This window comes from Astyanax mexicanus, chromosome 6 (genome assembly GCF_023375975.1).
Source record: "Astyanax mexicanus isolate ESR-SI-001 chromosome 6, AstMex3_surface, whole genome shotgun sequence".
Classification (NCBI taxonomy): Eukaryota; Metazoa; Chordata; class Actinopteri; order Characiformes; family Acestrorhamphidae; genus Astyanax; species Astyanax mexicanus.
The window spans coordinates 54,298,966-54,325,426 of NC_064413.1; the positions used below are offsets into that span (position 1 = coordinate 54,298,966).

General features: G+C 33.6%; 1 protein-coding gene across 4 annotated transcripts in view; it reads right to left on the reverse strand.

Annotated features, from left to right (window-relative positions):
• The window catches only part of col11a1a (collagen, type XI, alpha 1a), a 193,666-nt gene that overhangs the window by 91,549 nt on the left and 75,656 nt on the right, over positions 1-26,461 (reverse strand). For all 4 annotated transcript variants that reach the window (XM_049480869.1, XM_049480871.1, XM_049480870.1 and 1 more), the window contains 16 exons: positions 25,297-25,359; positions 24,545-24,586; positions 24,366-24,428; positions 21,832-21,906; positions 20,340-20,423; positions 18,179-18,235; positions 13,325-13,378; positions 13,144-13,197; positions 12,099-12,152; positions 11,839-11,892; positions 8,296-8,349; positions 8,127-8,171; positions 6,338-6,391; positions 6,196-6,240; positions 3,057-3,110; positions 1,207-1,251 (listed from right to left, as the gene is read on the reverse strand). In XM_049480869.1, the coding sequence (XP_049336826.1) occupies positions 1,207-1,251; positions 3,057-3,110; positions 6,196-6,240; positions 6,338-6,391; positions 8,127-8,171; positions 8,296-8,349; positions 11,839-11,892; positions 12,099-12,152; positions 13,144-13,197; positions 13,325-13,378; positions 18,179-18,235; positions 20,340-20,423; positions 21,832-21,906; positions 24,366-24,428; positions 24,545-24,586; positions 25,297-25,359 (897 nt within the window). The remainder of the gene's footprint in view (positions 1-1,206; positions 1,252-3,056; positions 3,111-6,195; positions 6,241-6,337; positions 6,392-8,126; positions 8,172-8,295; positions 8,350-11,838; positions 11,893-12,098; positions 12,153-13,143; positions 13,198-13,324; positions 13,379-18,178; positions 18,236-20,339; positions 20,424-21,831; positions 21,907-24,365; positions 24,429-24,544; positions 24,587-25,296; positions 25,360-26,461) is intronic.

The window sequence follows — 26,461 nt, forward strand, 5'->3', positions numbered from 1 at the left end:
CTCTTAGTTTTAACTTTTAACATTTAAAAGCAATCGCAAAGTCTTAAAATGGGTGAAGTAATCAAGCAAAAATAATTAAAAAAAATTAATTTGGATGGAAGAACAGCTTGAATAACTTGATTGCTGTGCCTATTTTGTTTAAAATGACTTAAAATAAGGTGAAAATTCTAATTAAGACTGATTAAGATCATTATTCCTAAAATAAGCAACATAATCTAACACTTACACAATGCTTAGTAAGACAACATAAGAAAATAAAAAAATACTGATAAATTGATTTTGCAGTTACAAATAAATCAATTTTATCAATTAATTCAAATTTACAGTTAAGGACGACGTGTTTTTATGAAAATAGTTTTTCTCTCAGTTTTAACTTTTAACATTTAAAAGCAATCGCAAAGTCTTAAAATGAGTGAAGTAAGACCTAAATCAAGCAAAAATCAACCTACATTTGGATGGAAGAATAGCTTGAATAACTTGATTGCTGTGCTTGTTTTGTTTAAAATGACTTAAAATCAGGTGAAAATTCTAATTAAGACTGATTAAGATCATTATTCCTTATATAAGCAACATAATCTAACACTTACACAATGCTTTAGTAAGACAAAAAGTCTTTTCAGAGAAGAAAATAGGATTTATTGTCTTAAAAGTAGAACATTTCATTTGCTAAGGTTTAGGTTTTTTTTTTGCAGATATCTTTACAGTAAGCTGCACCCCTGTACTGTACATTTACTGTATAGATCATACACATCATGAATACATGTATAGAGTGTATAAATTATATAAAAAGTCAGGGTTTGGTGCCACACTAGAAAATTAGATATTTATAATATTCTGAGTTTAAAGTCTTGTTTTTGTGAGAAGTTTCCTTAAGTTGCCGCTATTTATGTAACGTCTGATCACGGCTCACACAGGTCTGAGTAAATTGTCCTGGGTCTGAGTAAATTAAGTAAATTGAATTTAAATGTAATTCCTTATGTAACTAATGATCTAATTAAGTAATTATGTAATTACAATTGAACAGAGCTGCATCAGCTCAGTGCAGGAGTGAGGAGGAGCACTGTGAGTTATAGTGTGTGTACTGTAGACTGTAGAGCAGCCTCCGGGGGGCAGGATGGAGGGATGATGTAAGAATAGAAAGAGAAAGAGAGAGAGAGAGAGAGAGAGAGAGAGAGAGGGAGAGAAAAAGAGAGAGAGAGAGCTTACTTTTTCGCCTGGTGGTCCGATGGGGCCTTGAGGTCCGGGTAGCCCCTGCAGGAAGGCAGAAAGAGAAGAGAAACAGCCTTTAGCTTAGCTTAGAATAGCTTAACGTAGTGCGTGTTTATTAGGGGTGTGTGTGGGGTGAAAGCAATGGCTTCATGGCTAAAACTGAGGGCTAATAATGCTCTTTTTGTGTTTCTGTTTATAATACATTTATTTTTAAACATTTTTTTAAAACACATTCTGCCCGAGCCTAACCCGTCCCATAAACTGTTATTATGAGCCCGAGCCCAAGCCCGATTTAAACCCTACATTAAAGTCATACATTTAGTAAGTAGAGCACCAAATCCGAGCTTTTAAAAATCATTTTCATGCTGTTTGAATGAGCAAAATCTGTTCAGAATGATGATAATTATTAACATTGCAACACTGAAGAAGCACAGACCTATTATTATTATTTTTATTACTATTATTTAATAAAAATATTTATTAAGAACAAGTCAAATGAGGACAAGTGGAGGAGCTCACGTGTGCGTGAGCCCCAGAGCTGTGTGATCATAACATTTTAACTTGTGCAACTTTTATTTAATAAACACAGTTTGATTTGTTACTTTGCTATATTGTGATTATCACGCCATATATTTATCTAAAATAAATATAGCATTAAAAACGCCTATGTGACAAATTATTTTCTTGGGCCCAAGGAAAGTGGTGGGAAATCTCGGATCGGGTCAGGTTTTGGGCAGAGCTCAAATGTGAACTCAGACTCCGCCTCTTTTAGAACATCGCCGAGTAGCATCACAGTGCTAACGCTCAGAGGAAAGCGCAGCGACTTGGTTCTGATACATCAGCTCACAGACGCAGCCTTGTGCTTATCCACATCACCCTAGTGCTCTCTCAGGTCTCTGCCAGCTGATGGAAAGCTGCATGACTGGGATTCGAACCATAAATCTCCCGATCATAAGTTTTCTTTTAGATGATGTTAAGAGGTTAAGGTTGGTTAAGATAAGGTCAGTAAAAGTACTTACAAATAAAGCAAGACTAACACTGTGTGTGTGTGTGTGTGTGTGTGTGTGTGTGTGTGTGTGTGTGTGTGTGTGTAGCAGTAATCTAATCCCTGTGTTGACTTGTGGTTGCTGCTGGAACGGCTGTATGAATGAGATTCTTTCAGACTCAAAACTCAAAAATTCTCCCTGACCGGAGAACCGGCCCAGAACCACTGATCCAAAAACTAACAACCAATCACAGCCCAGATGATAGTCCCCCTCACTGCTATCACTTTCTTATCATGTGTATCAGATTATATCACTTTAACACATTTAATATGTGAGATGAGATTTAATTAAACGTGACAAAATAAGCAATTAACTCAAATCAGCACAGGATAGAAAAAGGGCTGCATTTAATTTCTATTTAATTAAAGACAACAGCTAAAAAAGGGCTAAAATGAGTCAAATTGTTCTAAAAAAAAATCAAAGAAAATGACTAAATTTATGTGATGCTTTGTCACTATGCAATAAACACAACACGTTAAATTTGAGGACATTAACAAGAAGACTGTGTTCCCCACTGAAGGGCTGTGTTCAATTTCAATTTAATAAATAATCACAAAAATATTGTGCTATTCTCAAAGTATAATGTGTAATCAGGGATGTGTTGTATTTTTATTCGATTAAAGACTGTTGATAAAGTTGCTAAAAAAAAAGTCCTGTGACAAAATGCTTAGTAAAACAAAGCTGTTTTAAATGATTAGACAGTGTATAACTCTATAAACATATATAACAGATGATATCTATATACAAATATCTTAAAAATCAAATAGAAAATTCATAGAAAATTTGGACGGTTATGCTCACCTGTGTTCCTGGAATGCCCTGCTGGCCAGGTGGGCCTGGTTCTCCTTGAGGACCCTGGATAAAAAAAAAATGTATTTTTAGTTTTAGTTTATTTTCCTTTATTTAGTTTATTCATAGACATTCTCCCACAGTCCAAAAACATGGAGATCAGGAAAATTCTACAGTATAAATTGCCCATGAAATTTGAATACTCTAAAAACTGATCAGAATATGTATGTATAGGTATTTGTATTGTATATTATTGTGTATGTATAAAATATATGCATGACTGTGTGCTCAGATATGGATTAGCACTCTGTTCTGGGTAAATGCTGTAGTGTTGGATGCAGTCCTCTATGTGGATGGTTGTTGTTTCCGGTTGAGAGTACGCTGTGCGCTATTGGCTGCCGATTCTCACCGGTGTGTGGATGGGCGTTGAGTACGAATGGTTGAGTGTAAAACATGTAAATTGTAAAGCATCCTTGGTTTTCTAGAAAGGCACTATGACTTAATTAATTATTTTATTTATTAATTCATTCACAAGATCTTTTCGATTAAAAGAGTAAAGAAAAAATGACTTTGAAAGAACTTAGAAGACTATCAAAAATGTTATGATGGTGAAACTGGCACTCATCAGGATCGCCCCAAGAAAGAACAATATATTAAAAGTACATTCATTTTATGCTTTCATCAAATGTTTGAAAGTAAACTTTGATCATACTTATATGATCAAAATATAATGTATTTTAGAAAAAAAAACGACTACTATGAAGTACACTTTTAGTTCAATGCAATTCAATATACTTCTAAAATACTTATTTCCAAATATACTTTTGTACATTTTTAGCAAAGTGTGTTAAAAACAACTGTTACAGTAGTTCATTAAAGCAAAATGTATCATGTGACTTTTTAGAAAGTAAATTAAATTAATACTACTAATTAAAAAATTTTTGTAAAATTTGTAACAGGCTAAAAATTGTAGTACAGTATATTAAAATATATTTTCATACTCAACAAAGTATACTAGAAGTTTGCTTCTTACAAAAGACAGGAACAAAAAGCATATATATTTGTACTATAGACCACATATATTTAACATCAATTCTTAGTACATTTCTAATCCTAATATACCTGGGGTGCGTTTCCCGATAGCGATTGTTCTTAGGGATTTAAGAACAACTTTAAGAACGACTTAACTTTAAGAACGCCATTTTTCCGACTGTTTCCAGAAGCCACTCTTAAGTCTCCATACTTACGAAGGACCTTTAAGTAGCACTTTGGTGGCTCCGCCCCCGTGTCTGTGAGGTTTAAGGCAAAGCCAGATGAAAACTAGACCACCGATTTATATACAGTTCTTCATTATTAAGCCACAAAGGTATAATTTTGTATGATATAAAAAGCCAAATAAAATATATTTACTTATTTGTTTACTACTACGACTGTCAGACTGGGGAAAACCGTTAATTTAATCCATATGTGTGTGATATGTGTGAATAAAAATTATATTTGTAGGTAATTGTAACTTTTTCTTCACGTGAATACGATTATTTCAACCATATAATAAACCCAAATACTATGAATAAATATGCGCAGGTTAATAAATTAATTTAAATAGTCTGGAATTTAGTCTTTTTTTTATTGTTTATTTTTTTATAAATACGTATGCTGAATGCATCTTTAAATGCATTTTTTTAAGGATCAAAAGCGGCCTCTTTCGTTTTTGAGTCAGAACTGCACGTGGATTCCACGTTAAGAAGAACTTAGTTATTTACGAGTGGGTCAGACCACTCGTAAAGTTACGAACGAGTTTAAGTACTACGTTAGTTACGAAGGCTTTCGGGAAACGCTCGTAATTTTAAGATTGTTCGTAAGTACGAAGTTACGAAGTACTTAGCGTTAAGAACGTTTTGGGAAACGCACCCCTGGTGTGTAATATAATAATAGTGATACAGTTGTAATACTCTAATTATTAAATATATTATAATTTTATTGTAAGCATATTTAAAATATGGGGTTACATACATGAAGATGAAGTAGTTTAAATGTTTAAATGTTACTTAAGTATATTTAAAATAGTTCCATTTTATTTTGTATATTTAAGTACAATTAGCACAATTTAAGTAAGACTTTTGTACTATTGTATTTTAATACTGTAATTAAAGTATAATAAGTACAAAAAAGTTGTTCCATTTTATCACTCTTTAAATATACTGATTAATAATAATGAGGCCACAAGAAAACAATTTAGTGCACTATAGCATAATAATAATGCTTAGTATACTTTAATCTACTTTTTTTTATTAGGGTAGATGATTCCTTATATGTTTCTTCATAGTTTGGATGACTTTTTTGAGGTGATTTCATTTAATTTGTTTATTATAAGGTTAAACACTGATCAGATTCCAGTTTCTATACAGTAGAAAGCCTATTAATCTAAAACGCTAGCTAGCTAATGTTTGGACAGGCCGTGTTTACAGAAGAAAATAGCATTATAGCAGTGAGCTAGCGGCGCTATCAGTCAGAGGGCGAACAAAAGCGCTATCAGCGTGACGTGTTTGCACAGTCCTCTGTTGTTGTGACAGACCTGCCATATTCCTAATATCCAGAGGAGCTCATTCTGTGCTTCGTCTTCAGATTTGACAGTTTTTAATCTGTGAGACTTTATCTGCAAACAAGGTTTCCATTCACAGCGGCTGTGGCGGCGGCTAGGTCGTACGCACAGCGCCGCTAAGATTCCTGAGCTGAAGGTGAAACCGCACAGCTTCATTAGCACTTCAACAGGAACTTTCAGAACAACCGCTGACGGCCGGAGCTCTGTTTGGTTAGCAAGCGCTCTAAAATACACAGACCTGGCATCAGAGTGGGCGCTAGCATATGCTAACACCTCTGAGGTCACATAAGGTTCAGAAGAACCATCCAAAGAAACGTTTCACTGTAGTGGACTGAAGAAAAAAAAACATAGCTGACCTTTGGTCTCAATGGCCACGTTTGTGTTAGCCAAACAGGTCAACAAAGCACAGCTAAATATGCTACACTACAAAGGTGCGACAGAGCCCTACTACTCCCCACCACACAGACCACCCAGGAGACCCAGGAGACTCAAAAAAGACCTAAAGAAGACCCAAAGAAGATAGAATAAGGTGTTTTGAGAAGCTCTTACCATGTTCCCTTTAGAGCCTTGAGGACCATCCACACCAGCCACACCCTGTAGACATAAAAAAAAACAAAAATTAGCATTGAATTATCAAAATAAAATAAAAAAAAAGGAAGTAAATACAATTTTAAAAAAGTAAACCACTCACAGGCTGTCCAGGAGGTCCTGGAGGGCCTCTAGGACCAAGCAAACCTCTTGGGCCCTGAAAAAGAATTTATAGCTTTAAAATAAGAGATGTGTGAACATGAATCAATCAAATTAACTTGAATCTTGGCTCAAACAAAGTAAAAAAACAAAGTTCTCCAGTTTTCCAATAAAAGAATCCAAATAATTGATTCACAGTGGCTAATATTAAAACAAATCAAATTATGTAAAGTTTCAGAATATTCAAAATAATGTGTTAAAATTTCAGAATCAATATGAATTTAATTTAAATGATGATTCACTTAATTTCCCAAAGGAAATTCATCAGAAAATAACTTAATCAAAACAAATCGAATCAAATAATGATTCATTACACTCATAAAGCTAATCCATTACCACATATCTGAATCAACACAAGCTAAATCAGGCAATGATTCAATATATTCATAATATTAATCAATCACAAAATAGACTGAATCAAGATAAATCCTAACAATGCAACTGATCTAATAAAACAATTCTATTCAAACATATTGATCCAAATGATGATTCAGTATTATTCTAAAAACTGATCTGGCCTAAAAAACTGAATCAAACTGAAATTAATCAAATTATGAGTCAGTATATATTTAAAACCAATTCATAACTAAATAACAATCAAATTGAAATGAATCAAATGATGATTCAGTATATATTAAAAAAAACTATCTATAACAAAATAACTAAATCAAATTGGAATGAATCAAATGATAAATCAGTATATATATTTAAGACCAATCTATATCTAAATAATGTAACTGAATCAAATTAAAATGAATCAAATGATGATTCAGTATATGTTTAAAACCAATCTTTAACTAAAAAAACGAATCAAACCAAAATATATAACATTATGAGTCAGTATATATTTAAAACCAATTCATAACTAAATAACAATCAAATTTAAATGAATCAAATGATGAATCAATATATATTTTAAACCTATCTATAACTAAATAACTGAATTAAATTAAAATGAACCAAATGATAAATCTATATCTAAATTCTGTAACTGAATCAAATTAAAATGAATTAAATTATGATTCAGTATATATTTAAAATCAATCTTTAACTAAATAACTGAATCAAACTAGAATTAATCAAATAATGATTCATTCCTTATTCAATACCAATCTATAACAAAAAACTGAATCGAATTAAAGTGAATCAAAAGATGATTCAGTATATATTTAAAATCAATCTGTAACTATTAGAATCAAATTAGAATGAATCAAATGATGAATCAATATGTTTCTAAAACTATTCCATCACAAAACAAATGAATCAAATTGGAATGAATCAAATGATGAATCAATATGTTTCTAAAAACCAATCCATCATTAAATAATTGAATCAAATTAGATTGAATCACAAGATGACTCATTAAATTTGTAAAACTAATCCAAAACTAATTCTAAAATAACTTAATCCAACATTTAGTTAGGATGAATCGTTTTGTCATCTTTCTCAATCATGTTACTTATGTTCAAGACTAATTAATATATGAAAAGTGAAATAAAAAGAAGCTGAAATAATGATTCAGTATATTTCTAATACAAAAACAATCCTAAACGAATAAATCAAACATATCAAATCAAATTACAGCATCTGAGATCTGATGAATTATCAAAAAACAAGTGATGAGGTCTAAAATGTAAACGGTAATTTAATTATCTAATCATATAAGGCAGTGCTGCCCTCTAGAGGAACCTGATCTGATGCACAGCCTTTAAACACAGATAGGGTATACTCACACTCTCTCCAGCCAATCCCCTCGGCCCGATCTCTCCATCCTCGCCCTGACCAGAAGAAACACACAGTGCTGTTAGATCAGGATCAATAATCAGATTATCAGATTATTCACAGATAAACTGTAGGAATTATAAACACACACTAAAAATATATAATAAAAAAAACACTTACTCTCTGTCCGTCCTCACCAGGAGCACCCTGGGGTCCTGGGGGTCCCATCTCTCCCTGGAGAGAAGAGAAGAAGAAGAGAAGATACATAAGAGGAAGAATACACTGGAAATCCCTTTGATCTGAATGATCAAAGCAGGAGTTAATATAATGATAAAAGCTATAAATAATATTCATAATTATAATACACTTCATTATGTGTTTTATTGAACACAGTGACATAAAACCTCAATCTGTGTATGAATACTGTTTATATATATTCTAATATTAGTGCTTTATTGACTAAATACAAAGGAATGACAAAAGTCATGGGATAGTTAATTTATAATTTATCTTATATTATATTAGTGTTTATCGCTCCTAACGGTTAATTTATTCTCCCTCTGCTCATCATATTTTCTAATAAAGTGTATCTTAATGATTAGGACTTATTTACTTATACAAGGTGTGGACAAAATAACGGAAACAACACTTATAATCATGGGCGTGGTAGTGGGGGGAAAAGTGGACCTGACTACCCAGGGCCCGAGTAGGGAGAGGGGCCCATGAAAATCCTGATTTTTTTTCGCTCACTTTCCTTTGTTTACTGGCATGGATAGGGGCCCATTAACATAGAGGGTGTACAGGGCCCAGAATTTGCTGCTACGCCCCTGCTTATAATACTTAAAAACTTTTTTGGACAAAAGTATTGGGACACTTTATAAAATCAAGGGTACTAAAATAGGTTACTCTGCTTTTGTCCAGATCTATCTGTCTGTCTGTCTGTCTTTGTCTCTGTCTGTCTGTCTGTCTGTCTACATGCCTAGATCTATCTATCTATCTATCTATCTATCTATCTATCTATCTATCTATCTATCTATCTATCTATCTATCTATCTATCTGTCTGTCTGTCTGTCTGTCTGTCTCTCTGTCTCTCTGTCTGTCTATCTATTTACATGTCTAGATCTATCTATCTATCTATCTATCTATCTATCTATCTATCTATCTATCTATCTATCTATCTATCTATCTGTCTGTCTACATGCCTAGATCTATCTATATATCTATCTATCTATCTATCTATCTATCTATCTATCTATCTATCTATCTATCTATCTATCTATCTATCTGTCTGTCTGTCTGTCTGTCTGTCTTTCTGTCTACATGCCTAGATCTATCTATCTATCTATCTATCTATCTATCTATCTATCTATCTATCTATCTATCTATCTATCTGTCTATCTATCTGTCTGTCTGTCTACATGCCTAGATCTATCTATCTATCTATCTATCTATCTATCTATCTATCTATCTATCTATCTATCTATCTATCTATCTATCTATCTGTCTGTCTGTCTGTCTGTCTGTCTGTATGTCTACATGCCTAGATCTATCTATCTATCTATCTATCTATCTATCTATCTATCTATCTATCTATCTATCTATCTATCTATCTATCTATCTATCTATCTATCTAGTAGTTGAATGTATTCATTACTATGGGTGTTTACATACATTTGTACATTTGGTGTCCACATATATTTGTAGCAACAGATTGGCTACAGCATAAAGGGCATTTTGATGGTGTTTCCTTTATTTTGTCCACTCCATATATCTGTGGATAACACTGCAGCAAACACTGTACACCTACAATACTGCTACATATGAGCTACCAACACAACACTGACATTAAGCAGCTTATCCATATGTGCATAAAATATATCTCTAATTGCTTACTTAAAAGTGAAGCATAAACAATAATTCCTCTAATCTAGAACCTAAAAGTCCCCTAATAATCTTAAAGTTATCGCATGTTTTGTCTGTAATCCGATAAAAGCCTAATTCTGTTATTTATCCCGCCCACAAAGCAGCATTGTACCTGAATCTGCAGGAAAATGCCCCCGGCTGCCCTTTCTGTACCTTTACAATCCATCTTACACTGATATAATGCACGCTTTCAGCTAAATACATACAAATATAATATAACTATCCATCTGCACTGCATGTACACACTGTTATTAATGCAGATTAACAGGGGTTACTGATATCAATGCCAATATTCTGCCTTTTCCCTTGTATCATTCCTACCTGAATCGAATCACATTGAAAAATAAACTGAATAAAATGGCAAAACAAACCAAATTAAATTATAATTTATTTTATTTCTAAATTAAAACCAAATCTTTCTGGTAAAATGTCAGTTTATAACCAAAACAACTGAATTAAAGCTAAATGATTCAGATGATGATCTTAAACAAATCTTTCATAAAATAGCTGAATCAAAACCAATTGATTCAAATAATCATTTAATGTGTTTCTAAATCTAATCCATCACAACATCAGTAAATCAAAGCTAAATGATTCAGGTGATGATTCAGTATATTTCTTAAACTGAACTATCCCAGACTAACTGAATCAAAACAAAATAATTGAGATTATGATTCAATATATGTCCAAAACGAATCCCTCTAAAAGTAACTGAATGAAAATAACTGAATCAAATGATGATTCAGTTCATTTCTAAAACTTATTCATCCCAAAAGAATGAATCAAAACCAACTGATTCAGATGATTTAGTACATTTCTAAAGCAAATCAATGCCAAAAAAATGAATCAAAACCAACTGATTTAGATGATGAGTCAGTACCTTTCAAAAACTAATCCATCCCTAAATAACTGTATCAAAACCAATTGAATCAGATGATGATTCAGTACCTTTCTAAAACTTATCCATCCTTAAATAACTGAATCAAATACAACTGATTCAGTTGATAAATCAGTACATTTATAAAAAGAAACCCTCCCAAAATAATGAATCAAAACCAATTGATACAGATAATGATTCAGTACATGTATAGAATGGATCACTCCCAAAACAATGAATCAAAATCAACTGATTCAGATGATGATTCAGTACATTTCAAAAACATATCCATCGTAAAAAGAATGAATCAAAAGCAGTTGATTCAGGTCATGATTCGGTACCTTTCAAAAACTAATCCATCCCTAAATAAATGAATCAAAACCAACTGATTCAGATGGTGATTCAGTACCTTTCTAAAACATATCCATTGTAAAAGAATGAATCGACACCAACTGATTCAGATGATGATTCAGTACCTTTCCAAAATGAATCACTCCCAAAACAATTAATCAAAACCAACTGAATTGGATGATGATTCATTGTATTTCTAAAACTAATCCATGACAATATATCTCAAGCAAAATAATCCGAATTACAATAATGATTAACAATATTTGTAAAATGAATCAATCCCCAACTATCTGAATCATTAAACGTGTAGGGATCTCAGTAGTTGGACAGTCTTTTGGAGATCTGTAAAGGTATCACTCTGTAAAGGTATCACTCTGTAAAGGTATCACTCTGTAAAGGTATCACTCTGTGATGTATCACTCTGAGGTATCAGTGAGGTCTCAGATTAAAGGAGGAAGTTCCTGTGAAGATCTCAGATGATCTGCTGATCCTACAGACACCCTGCTGCTGATCTGCTGCTGATCTGCAGTAAAGCTTAAGTTTAATTAAGCAGAAAAGCAGCTGGACTCACCCTGTGTCCTTTCTCTCCTGGGAGACCGGGCAGACCGTCAAATCCTCTATCACCCTACACACACACACACACACACACACACACACAGAATAAAGAAAAAAATAAACAAAGGTCAGTGGAAAAAATGTCGGCAAAAAGATTTAATCCTAAAGGCTGTAATTTGAATTGTTACAGTAAGTATTTGTGTATAGATAGATGTTTTGTGTAATATTCTGCTTATATATTTTTGTACACATATAAAATAGCTCTGCATATCTTACCTTAGCTCCAGCTTCTCCGGGCATCCCCCGAGCTCCATCAGTTCCAGTACGACCCTATCATACACATGTAATTTTACAATGAATACATCAATAGAAATACTTCAACATGACTTGAAAATACAATATTTTTACGTGAAGTCCTTTCCTCTCTCTCTCTCTCTCTCTCTCTCTCTCTCTCTGTCTATATATATATATATATATATATATATATATATATATATATATACATATATACATATATATACACATATATATATATATATATATATATATATATATATATATATATATATATATATATATACACATTACATGTTTGCTTGATTTAACAGCTATTTAAAATGCAATAATATCTAATTCCATTTTCCTTAAATGCCAATTCCTTAAAAACTATTTTGATAAGATGTTTGCCTCCATGGAATGTTTATCTTTATATAGCAATATAAAAAAAATAATAATGAATGAAAATAGCTTTGGAAAAAAGTTTTGGAACCAAACCATTCAACTGTAATAAAAATAACTTCATCAGAAATCTAAAAACTGATTAATCCAGTCATTCTATGGTATATTGTACAAGTCAAAATGACTTTTTAAATTTAAATGCAACAATATCTTAATGTTACAAACGTGTATTAAATGAAAATTATATAAAAAAAATAAAAAATAAAAATAGCAACCACTTTTTTTGACACAAAAATGATTAGCATAATATTGATTTATCATCATTTCACATTCCTATCATGCTTATTTTGAATGTGTCGCTTTTCTACATTCTTACTGTTCTGGTTTATTTCAGCCCATATGAAAAATTTTCTGAAAATATCTGCCCACATAAAAAATAAACAAACATCAATAAATTAATAATTAATCGCAAAAACAAAATAGGACAAATATATTACATACATTTTATACATTTATCATAATCTAGACTGGATTTATATTATTTAAATTATTGTAATCACTCATTTCAAACACTTTATAGTTTATGATGCGACACGATTCTTCCTAAATAAGTGAAAATCCTCTTTAATCATAAATCCCTCACCCTCTTCCCGGGCTGTCCCACTTGTCCATGTGGTCCCTGGACTCCTCTGGGACCCTGAAGAGGACAGAACACAGCTTATAAACACAGAGCAGCACAGAGTAACACAGACGTGTATAGATAGAGTACATGTAGTCCTGACAGTATTGATGATTAAATATTTATTTATGCAGCAGAGACTCACCTGAGGACCCGGGTCTCCGCCCTCACCTTTCAGACCAGGGGGTCCAGGAAGACCCTGAGAGAGAACACAGCAGAGAGGAGAGAAAGAGGAGAGATCAGTCACTCAGACACACCTGAAACAGTGCACTGCACTCCACTGAACAGCAGGTGGAAGTCTTTCACACAGTCTGGACCCGCCTGTGCTGTTAGTACTGAACTACTGACGGATTCCGCAGCTCTGAGGACAAGAACTGAGAACCCTGGTGACTCTGTTTCCTTATAAATACTGTCTATATCTCTATACCAGGTCATAGATAGATAGATAGATAGATAGATAGATAGATAGATAGATAGATAGATAGATAGATAGATAGATAGATAGATAGATAGATAGATAGATAGATAGATAGATAGATAGACACAATGATATAGACAGATGCATAGGTGGGTAGGTGGATGGTAGATAGATGGGTAGGTAGGTACATTGATAGATGGATGGATACAAATATACAAAAATAGATGGACAGACAGACAGGCTGAGAGACAGACAAGTGGTGATAGGTGAAAGCTGAATGAATAAATGGAGAGAATAATAGATCTATAGACAGAAAGACAGAATGATAGATGAGTGGATGAATGGATGAGCTGATGGACAGACAGACACAGTAATATAGATAGATGCATAGTTAGGTAGATGGATGGATGGATGGATGGATGGATAAAGAATGAATGAATGAATGAATGAAACGTATATATACATAGGTTGATAGCCAAGTGGATACAGAGAAGGATGGATGGAAAGATGAACAAAGTGAGGGAGGGATGGATGGATAGATGGATGGATGGATACACATATAGACAGAAAAATGTCTATGTGGGTATGTATACGGATGAATAGATGGATGAATGGATGGATGACTGGATGGAAGGGTAGATACACATATAGACAGATGTGTATGTGGGTATGTTGATGGATGGATGGATGATGGATAGATGGATGGAAGGGTAGGTACACATATAGACAGATAGATGTATAGGTGGGTATGTAAATGGATGGATGGATGGATGGATGGATGATGGATAGATGGATGGATGGACACACACACACACAAAAAGAGGAACATATACAGACTGAGAGAACGTGTGAGAGAGATTCAACAGTAAAATAGATATTGCAATAAAAATCAAAACTCAATTTTAACTATTTTTTCTCTATAAAAGTATCAGATTGGGTTCTTCATCCATTATCATGTACCTTCCAGACTCAGTATAAAAAACAAAACTTAAAAAAATAGTATATTATCTACTGTAGTCACTGCAGCCACTGAAGGAGGAGAGGAGGAACTGAATGAGCTGCTGGAGAGATACCAGCGGACCTACAGCATGAAATTAGGAGCTGTGAGATGAAAAAGCAGCAGTGATAGTCTGGGCTGCCTGCGGTTAGTCTCATTTAAATAGCTGTGTTTTAGCTCCGCTATGTTTAGCTAAGTAAAGACCCAGTCATGCTAACAGCGACCGCTCGCTAGCATCTCTGCAGGACTGAAGTATGAGCTTAATAACTTAATGAGCTGCTGCAGAAAACCTGCACTCGACATTTAGAGCCGGAAGATGAAGAAGACGGTGATGACAGCCTGCGGCGTCTCTTATTTACAAAGCTGTGTTTTAGCTGCGCTAAGTTTAGCAGAGTAATGCTAACTGTCTGCAAAGCTGATGTTAATTTTAGTAGAAATCACTGAACAGTGATAAAAGGTGACGTGCATCAAATGGCCTAGTTTCATAGTGCAGCACTGTAGCGCTAAAGGAAGGGCTAATTTTAGCAGCATTTAGCATTTTAGCTTTTTAATAAAGGTTCAATAAGCTAAGCTACCATACTTTAGATGGATGGATGGATAAATACATAAACAAATAGATGAAAGACAGACAGACATGAAAAGTTGACAGACAGGTGGCTGGATTGATGAATAGATAGAGTGATGGATGAATGGTTGTATGAATCATAGATTGGCAGATAGGCAGATAGACAGATAGGATGGATGGATGGATGGATATGCAAATAGACAGGTGGGTGGGTAGATAGATAGATGGATGAATGAATGGATGAATTAAAAGAAAAATGTGGATGGATGGATGGATGGATGGATGGATGGATGGATGGATGGAAACATGGATATGCAGATAAACAGGTGGGTATGTGGATGGATGGATATGCAAATAGACAGTTGGGTGGGTAGATAGATGGATGGATGGGAGCATAGATAGCCAAATAGACAGGTGAGTGGATAGATGAATGAATGAATAAATGAATGAATGCATGAATGGAAACAGATAGGCAGATAGACAGGTGGATGGATGGATGGATGGATGGATGGATGGATGGATGGAAAGATGGATATGCAGATAAACAGGTGGGTAGGTGGATGGATGGATGGATGGATGAATGAATGAATGAATGAATGAATGAATAAATGGAAGGAAACACATAGGCAGATAGACAGGTAGGTAGGTGGATGAATGAATGAATGAATGAATGAATGAATGAATGAATGGAAGGTAACATAGGCAGATAGACAGGTGAGTAGGTGGATGGATGGATGGATGGATGGATGGATGGATGGATGGATGGATGGATGGATGGATGGATAGCTGGATGAATGAATGAATGGAAGTAAACAGATAGGCAGATAGACAAGTGTATGGATGGATGGATGGATGGAAAGATGGATATGCAGATAAACAGGTGGGTAGGTGGATGGATGGATGAATGAATAAATGAATGAATGAATGAATTAATGAATAAATTGAAGGAAACACAGGCAGATAGACAGGTGGGTAGGTGGATGGATGGATGGATGAATGAATGAATGTAAGGAAACTGGCAGATAGACAGGTGGATGGATGGATGGATGGATGGATGGATCAAAGGAAACATGAATATGCAGATAAAAAGGTGGGTAGGTAGATGGATGGATGGATGAATGAAGGGAGGAAACATAGACAGGCAGGTGGGTGGGTACGTACACAGACTGAGTGAGTAGGTGGGAAGTGGAATGAATAGATGGAGGGATGATTGATAGAGAGAAGGATTGATACAAAGACAGACAGAAAGTCAGTAAGAAATGATAGATGGATGGATTGATGGAAAGATGTAGAGACAGATGCTAACTTAGATTTATAGGTGATTAGATTGGATGGTTAAATAGATTTAGAGCACCTATATTTCACATATCGATACTATATATCTCAAATTAAAACAATCGCATATATCACGATTCTGATATTTTGTCCCACCTCTAGTTTTTAGCTCTCTAGTCTGAATGCATCCAAATAAAAAACAGAAAGTGAATTCATCAGAAGGAGCTGCTCAAAGCTCTTATCTCCGTCTTTCTCCAGTGTCTCAGTCTGTTAAGAGCCGGAGAGGAGAAAAGAGGAGAGGAGAGGAGCGAGGGATAATCCCACAGCTCAAGTCTGAAGTGGCGTTGGCTGTGGTTAAGTGGTGGATCGAGTGTCAGTAACACTCTCTCAGAACCAAAGCATCTCTATTCTCCTGAAAGACTCCGGAGCAGGGGTTCTGACCCGCCTGCAGCTCCTCCTGTTCCTCTATCAGAACCGCGGGGGAGCCGGGTCATTAGTAACTGGAGCTGCAGAGAGAAGCTCGTACTGAATTTACAGAATATCAGACTGAAATTCAGACTTATTACAACAGCTTACTGTAACACAGAGAGGAAAGATGCTACTAAAGGACTTTTATAGGACTATGAGGATATAATAATACAATATTAATATGGTAATGTGCAGAACTGCTGCTAGAAAAGTGCATTTATTAATTTATTAATTGATAAATTGTTTGATAAATTAACTGTATTTGAGTAATTTTGGAAAAACATGGCATAAGAGACACAGATAGATATAATATAGGTTAGATGGTCCCTATTATTTAAATACAATAAATCCCATTAAAGCAGGGTTTTAATCAGTACTTAAAATCTCTAAAACTCAACCAATATGCATGATTTTCTTACTGTTTTAAGTAAGGGCAGGAATCACAGGGCATCTCACAATATGATATTTTCACATAATTTTGCGATACAATAAATAAAACAGAATAAAATATGGGGTAGATTGTCTCTAACATTTAAATAGAACTAAATAATAATACATTTACTGTATATGAAAGCCTAAATGCGTTTGAATGTTTCTAATATTTAAGTAAAACTGTCAAATGAAATACAATAAAATAAAATAGGAAAGACTCTTAGACTTAAATTAAAGAAAAAATAAAAACAAGAAATAAAATAAAATAAAACAAAATGGACTTAACAACGCTGTATCTAAGATTTAAATCAAATCAAATAAAATTATTAAAATAAAACAAAATAAACTGGATGAGACTGTATCTAAGATTTAAAAAAATAATAATAAAATAAAATAAACTGGGCAAAACTGTCTCTAAGATTAAAACAAACAAATAAAATGGGCAAGACTGTCTCTAAGATTAAAATAAAATAAAAGAAAAGAAAATGGGCGAGATTATTTATTATTTATTATATAATTATTATATATTTTTTGCACATATTAAGTAGGTATAACTTTTATATATCATGCATTTAACATACTAGATATGTAAAAACTTATTTAATATGTCATTATTTATGGGCATTTTTTTTTGCAATATTACTCAATTGCAATTATGTGTAATTTGGCCCATTTATTCTTCTATCCAGGGCATAGAGCTACTGCATTCATCTTTTTGATATTCTGTGAGCATCACTGAATTACTGAATCACTAAATTACTGAATCACTGAATTACTGAACCACTGAGTCACTGAATCACTGAGTCACTGAATCACACAAAGAGAGAGAGAAGTGAATACTCACCACCGGGCCGGAGCGTCCAGTTAAACCCATCGGACCTGGAGGACCTCGCATAGCCAGCTGTACACAAACAAACACCACTCACAATATAAATATATTCATATATTTATAACATATTAACATACATACTCCTTACACCCCAAATCAGCAATAATAACCTCCCACCATAAACACAAACACATTTACTACACACTAGGTGTGGGCGATATGGCTCTAAAATAATATCACGATATTTCAGGGTATTTTTGCGATAACGATATACTTGGCGATATAGGAAAACTGAAATAATTAATGAATTTCAGGAATATAGTATAACAGTATAACAGAATAATCATAATGTGGCAAAATAAATAATATAGCATAAAATAATATAATGCAGCAAATAATATTGCAGAATATTTTCATGCATATAAACTGCAAACTAAAACAATTATACAATAAATACACCTAAAGCTTCACAGTAAATAATAGACTACTTTTTAACAGCCCTATTATCACAATATGGATTTTTAATATCATGATATTTCTGTGTCACGATATATTGTATACGATATAATATTACCCACCCCTACTACACACACATACAAGCTTTATTATATTAATATAGAGTCTGTATAAAACTCTACTACTATTACACATTACTAAACACAAATAAACACTAATAAATACTACACAAATACTAATAAACAATATTCAACACTTATACTCACTACTAAACATTAAATAAATAGTAAGAAACATAACAATACACAATAACAAACACTAATAAACACTAAATAAACACTGTGTATTTAAGTGAACAGTTATTATAATTATCAGACTCGTGGTCGGACCCTCATCCCGGGGGGGGGGGGGGGTGGGTGGTTGTTCTGACCCACCTGTCGCCCTGCCCACCTGCGGGTCGTTAGCCCCCACCCCCCCACCCCCCCTCGCTATTTTTACTGCGCTCTGATTTTAGTAAAGAAAACACCAGCAGGCTCTATTTCACACAGCCGGAGATCAGCCACCATGTTTACAGACAGGTGGTGCAGGTGTGTGTGTGTGTGTGTGTGTGTGTGAGTGTGTGTGTGTGTGTGTGAGTCTGGTAAATTAACCATACACACAGACAGACGGATATACTGATAGATGGATGAATACATTGATAAATTGATGATATACTGTATATTGGATTAGCTTCTCCCTAATATTAAAATAAAGATTAAGATGAAGAATTTAATTAGGTCAAATTATATCAAATTAATAAATTAATATGTTATACACATTCTAACACAAAATATCTCAAGTGTCCCTGCTCTAATGATACATTTTGTTGTTGTTTTTTTTTTTCTGTATGTATTTATATATTTTCTTATGTATTTTATTTATTTTGCAAATAATGGTTATTTATATATATATATAGCATTTAATTTGACTTAATCACTTAATCGTAAACACTTACTTTACACACAAATGTTTATTAGATGATTCATTTAAAAATAATACATATATTTATATGTGGCCAAACTTTTGCAGAAGACTATATTTTTTATATATGTAAAAATGAGAATATTGTATATTCTTTTACATAAAGTTGCTTTTTTGACTTTCTAATCAACTATCTACAAAAATAAATGAATACAGACACATATATAATTGTATGTTGTATCGCATTTGATATATCCAAACATACTGTATAAATTCATTTTATAAATCTATATGTATTTTTCTGGTGTGTGCAATACATAGATTATCCATCAGGGGGGGTCAGAGCATCTAATTAGAGTATATACATTTTTTTTTTTTTTTATTAAAACGTATTTATGTATTGTAGGCAAATAACTATTTAACTATTAATATTGCATATGTATCTAATATGATAAACTTGTTTTAAAGGGTGAAAAGTTAAAAGTTAAGCTCCTCTACCAGCAGAAAAGTAAATTAATTAATAAATGATTCCTGTTACGCTTATTTATAGTAACTGTGAGCACCCCACCTCTTCCTGCACCCCGGGGCACATCCCCTCATTAACTGCCCCCACCCACCAACATACCCCTAAACCTGCCCCGCCCCCCAACTTCTCAGCTTAGAGGGCTGTAAAGTTTACACTCCCCCTCCTCCTCTGGCCGGGGGGCAGCTGTAAACCCCCCGGGGTCGTTTAGCCCCGCCCCCATCCCGCTGCACTCACCCTGGCCTGGGACAGGATCGCCTGGGCCTGAGCCTCCTGAGCCGAGACCACTGGACCCTTCTCTCCATCCCCTCCGAAACGGAACTGCACAACACACACACACACACACACGTTAATACTGAACCATAATATATGTTTTATATGTGTCATGTATAAAGTTCAGTACCTGCTGTTTATATGACACCTGTAATATTCAGTGATTGTCTAATCTTAATCTTATAATATATATTATGCTGTAATAATCATGCTATACTAGTTATAGTATAAGTATAAGTTTAAGTTTTTCCTAACTATATATTGTATATGTCCAGAACATTATTCAGTATTCAGTATTATTCAGTAGGACATTTAGTGCCCATATTATTCAGTACATTCTGTATTCTGTATGTCATTACACATTTATCAGAACATTCTAACTGTAAATGTCATATACTGTATAATATTTAGCACTATGAAGTTTTTCTCCTGTATATACATATATGTGTATATATATATATATATATATATATATATATATATATATACATAATTCAGTATGTTCAGTACATGCCATATACATTATTCAGTACTGCTGTCGCATGTATTGCATGTATTATATTGAGTATGTTCTGTCCACCTCTTGCGTTCGTAACATTCAGTACTTTACTTTCTAACTGTCCTTTGCATTTATATTAATATTTAGTACTTTTTAAGTGTCTATTGAATTTATAACATTCAGTACTTTTTTAACTGTGTATTTTGTTTACAACACTAAATACTTTCTAACCATCCATTAAATTTATAACATTCAGTACTTTCAAACTATGTATTGCACTTATAACATTCAGTACTTTCAAACTATCTATTGCATTTATAACATTTAGTACTTTCTAACTATGTATTGCACTTATAACATTCAGTACTTTCAAACTATCTATTGCATTTATAACATTCAGTACTTTCAAACTATGTATAGCATTTAAAGCATTTAGTACTTTCTAACTATATATTGCATTTATAACATTTAGTACTTTCAAACTATTAATTGCATTTAAAGCATTTAGTACTTTCTAACTATATATTGCATTTATAACATTCAGTACTTTCAAACTATTAATTGCATTTAGAACATTCAGTACCTTTTAACTATGTATTTCGTTTTTAACATTCAGTACTTTCTATCTACTGCATTTATAACATTCAGTATTTTTAAACTGTCTTTTGCATTTGTAACATTCAGTACTTTCTATCTATATATTATATTTAAAACATTCAGTACTTTCTAACTATCTATTGCATTTAAAACATTCAGTACTTTCTGAAGATAATAGTCAGTACATCCTGTATTCTGTGTCCAATATATTCAGTTTGCCTGCTAAATGTTTCTTATACATTATTCAGTACATTCTGACTGTGTTTTTCATATATAATAATGCTATTATAATTGTTATAACATGCTGTTGCACAGTATACACAGTAATTTAGTTAGCAATAAGAATAATATGGGTTTTACCGGCAGCATCAGCATGGTACCAGGAGGACCTGGCAACCCATCAGCACCAGGAAGACCAGGACGTCCTGCAGGACCCTGGTGGAGAAAGAGAGAGAGAAAGAATATAAAGAAACTGTGAGTTCAGCTTATAGAAAAAAAATACATGTATTTAAAACCATTACTGAGTAAAATATGGTTAGAAATGTAAATCTGTATACATTAAAGTTGAATTTAGAGATAAAAAATTACATTTTAAAGATCCCCCTCAGTCTATTTTCATATTAAATGACGTTAAGAATGATGGATATGTATTATGTCCCAAATGGGTTCCCATCCACTCCATTTCCACACGTTCCTGCTGTTCTAAGCTCCCCCCTGTTCCAGCTCAGCTCTTCTGTAGCTGATCCTTGAAAGTTAAATAAACACAGGAAAGAAGCTCTTCTGGCTCATGATTAAGAACAGAGGGGCCCTGAGGAGCCCTCGGCTATCTGAACCCAGACCACTGCGACCCAGAGCTCTCCATCAAACACCAACAAACACCAACGCTGAGCTACACAAACCATCTACAGTGTTCTCCCCCGTTAAATACTGGTGTTTGGTGAGATATGTAGGTGTGGGAATATATATATATATTGATTAGTGGGAAACACTGTTCCATTGAGAAAGATAGTGGTGTTTTAGGAGGTAAAAATGATGTTTTATGGTAAATCATGGTGTTGGAGAATGATTGTGTTTGACTGGAGAATAAAGTTGATTGATGATTGATAAAGAATGAGCGTGTTTGATAGAGAGTGATGGTCTGTGTTGGTGCTTGGTACAGGTGATGGTGCTTTTTGGAAACTGACGGTGTTTGGTAAAGATTGACATCTATTGGAGAATGATGATGTTGGAGAGTGCTGGTGATGATAAAAAATATATATATTTAATTGTGAATCATTGTGTTTTTGTGGAGATTTACATTGTTTGATTTAGAATCAAGGTGATTTTGGCGGTGAATCACAATATTTTGGGTGATTTTGGTGGTCAATCATGGTGTTTATGCTGATTTTGGTGGTGAATCATGTGTTTTTGGGGATTTTGGTGGTGACTCATGGGATTCATGGTGATTTTGGTGGTGACTCATGGGATTTATGGTGATTTTGGTGGTATATCATGGTGTTTTTGGTGATTTTGGTGGTGAATTAATTGTGTTTTCTGTGGTGGATCACTGTGTTTGAAAACCAATATAGTTTTGGTGCTGAACTACGGTGTTTGATTGAAAATCAGTGGTGAATCATAATGTTTATTGTGATTTTGGTTGTAAATCATGGTGTTTTTGGTGGTAAATCACAGTGTTTCAATTCAATGTAGTTTTGGTGGTGAATCACTGTGTTTTGGTGCTTTCTGTGGTGAATCATAGTGTTTGAAAATCAATGTCGTTTTGGTGCTGAACTACAGTGTTTGAGAATCAATGTGATTTTGGTGGTAAATCATAATATTTTTGGTGATTTTGGTGTTTAAAAAATCAGTGTAGGTGCCGAACCACGGTGTTTGATTGAGAATCAATGTGGTATTTGTGTTTTAAAAATCATTGTGGTTTTGGTGGTGAATCACAGTGTTTGAGAATCTTTGTGTTTTTGGTGATTTTGCTGGTGAATCCTGATATTCTTGGTGTTTTTAGTGGTGAATCACTGTGTTTGAAAATCTATGTAGTTTTGGTGCTGAATCACGGTGTTTAATTGAGAATCTATGGTGGTGATGGTGATTTTGGTGGTAAATCAATGTCTTTTTGGTGATTTTGCTGGTGAATCCTGATATTTTTGGTGATTTTGGTGGTGAATCCTGATATTTTTGGTGATTTTGCTGGTGAATCCTGATATTTTTGGTGATTTTGGTGGTGAATCCTGATATTTTTGGTGATTTTGCTGGTGAATCCTGATATTTTTGGTGATTTTGGTGGTGAATCCTGATATTTTTGGTGATTTTGGTGGTGAATCAATGTCTTTTTGGTGATTTTGATGGTGAATCAATGTCTTTTTGGTGATTTTGCTGTTGAATGCTGATATTTTTGGTGATTTTAGTGGTGAATCCTGATATTTTTGGTGGTTTTGGTGGTGAATCCTGATATTTTTGGTGATTTTAGTGGTGAATCAATGTGTTTGATTGAGAATCAATGTGATTTTTCTTTCTCTATATTACCAACATATTTAATCTGCCATTTATCACTGGGAGTATCTAGGAGATAATATGTTTTTACCTCAAATGCTAACATAATACAATTGTAACTTGGTTGGTAGCCATTAGGAACCTCTACAACTCAATGCTGAGACATGCACAGCTCAATAAATATGATCAAGAGTTTCCATATGTTTTATTCTTCCTGGTAACTTCCTTCTGAATAGAGTTGCAATCTGATACTTTCTTCTGGTGCAACTATATATTTTTTTATAACAACAGGTTTCCAGTTTCCAGTGCCCTACCCATGACCTCTTCCAATACAAATCTACCCCACCCTGTACCCCAGGGGTCAGTCCACCCACAGCAGTGACTGGACAGAGACAGAAATAGACTCTTACCCGGTCACCAGAATCTCCAGATGGACCTGGGGGACCCTGTAGACCTGGTGGTCCTGGAAGACCCTACAGAGTAATAATCCAAATAAAGGCAGACATGTAAAAAAAAAACACAAATGCAGAGAATGAACAGCAAAACAGGCAAAAAACTGATTAGAAAAAGGCCCAAAACAATAACTCACAGCGGGACCCGGAGCTCCAGGAGGTCCTTCAATCAGCATTCCCTAAAACAAACAGAGCAATCAAACATATAACATTACATCATCTTAATAAAGACTCATTAAAACATTAACTCATTAAAACGTTCAGTTTTGATAAAGAGGTTCCATACGCAAATGTCTTATTATACAGCTCTGTTAAAAAAATAAGAGAGCACTTAAAAATGATGAGTTTCTTTGATTTTACCAAATTAAAAAAAAACTATGGAATATAATCAAGAGGAAGATGGATGATCACAAGCCATCAAACCACCAAACTGAACTGCTTGAATTTTTACACCAGGAGTAAAGCAGCATAAAGTTATCCAAAAGCAGTGTGTAAGACTGGTGGAGGAGAACATGATGCCAAGATGAAGAAAAAAAAACTGTGATTAAAAACAAACCAGGGTGTTTTCTTTGCATTATTTGAGGTCTGAAAGCTCTTTTTCTTTTTATTTTCTCATTTTCTGTAAATAAATGTTCTAAATGAGAATATTTTTATTTGTAATTTGGGAGAAATGTTGTCTGTAGTTTATAGAATAAAACAACAATGTTCATTTTACTCAAATATAAACCTATAAATAGCAAAATCAGAGAAACTGATTCAGAAACTGAAGCGGTCTCTTCATTTGAACTTTTTCCAGAGCTGTATATTAAATTATTACATTATTATTACACAGATAGAGATCCCTCATCATCACATTTCCTGCTGTAATAGTAAAGTGAAGGTTACTTACGGGTTCGATGACGGCCGGTTCACCTTTCTCTCCTTTCTGCCCCAGAAAAGCTCCTCCACCAACCTGCAGGACACAAAACAGGTCAAAGGTTAAACCCACAGCAGGACAGGACTGGCCTGAGCTCTTCACCTCATCCAGCTTCATGCAGGAAGATGCCTCCAGGACCTCAGTGTTTGGGTCTAAAGTAGTGTCTGTGTGTCTCTATACATATATATTAAACATAACATGATAATATTAAATTATTTTTTTAAAGCTTTCTTAACTACAGATTCGACCAAGGGTTTGAGTCAATATTTTATATGTAAAAAAACTGTAGGATTATGTATAATTAAAAAAAAAAAAAAATATATATATATATATATATATATATATATATATATATATATATATATATATATATATATATATATATATATTAATGGTTCAATGGATTAATCCAGAACCCAAAATATTCACATAATAAAACAGCTCTACACCTAATATTGGAATGGCCCCCAAAAAATCACTAAAATAATTATGAAAAAAAAAAAAACTTATTTTTACTTAAGGGTTGCCCCTAAAACTCTAATAATAGTCAAATTTAATTTAAGAGATTTATACAAAGTTCTACTTGTACAACCATACAGTTTTTGTCCTACACTGCAAAAAACTAAATCTCAGCAAACTATATAATTTCAAGGGAAACTTATTTTCTCAGATTCTTTTGTCTATCTACGCATTGCTTATTTTAGGAATAATGGATTCAAAATACGCTAAAAAATTCACTGGTCTGATGCTTATGTCCAAATTTAAACCCCAGTAGTGCTTGATTCAGATCCTACTTCAATCATTTTAAGAAATCTTAGGAAGAAAAATTAGCTTATCGTATGGGCAGATATTATAATTTTTTACTTAATATAAGCATAGATTTTTCAGTTTTTATCTCAAGCCTTCAGATAGTAATATTCTACACTGCAAAAAAAAAAAAAAAAAAAAACATTGGCAAAATCTGGACCAAATATATGTAAAAAAAAAAAAAAAAAGAAAAGCAATTCGGTGAGCACATTTTTAGTAAGATTTCTTAAAAAACAAGCATAAAATCGCAAAATTAGTCAAATAAGACTTAAATCAAGAAAAATCTGATTCATTTTTACCTTAAGTTTGGACACAAGATTTAGAATAACCT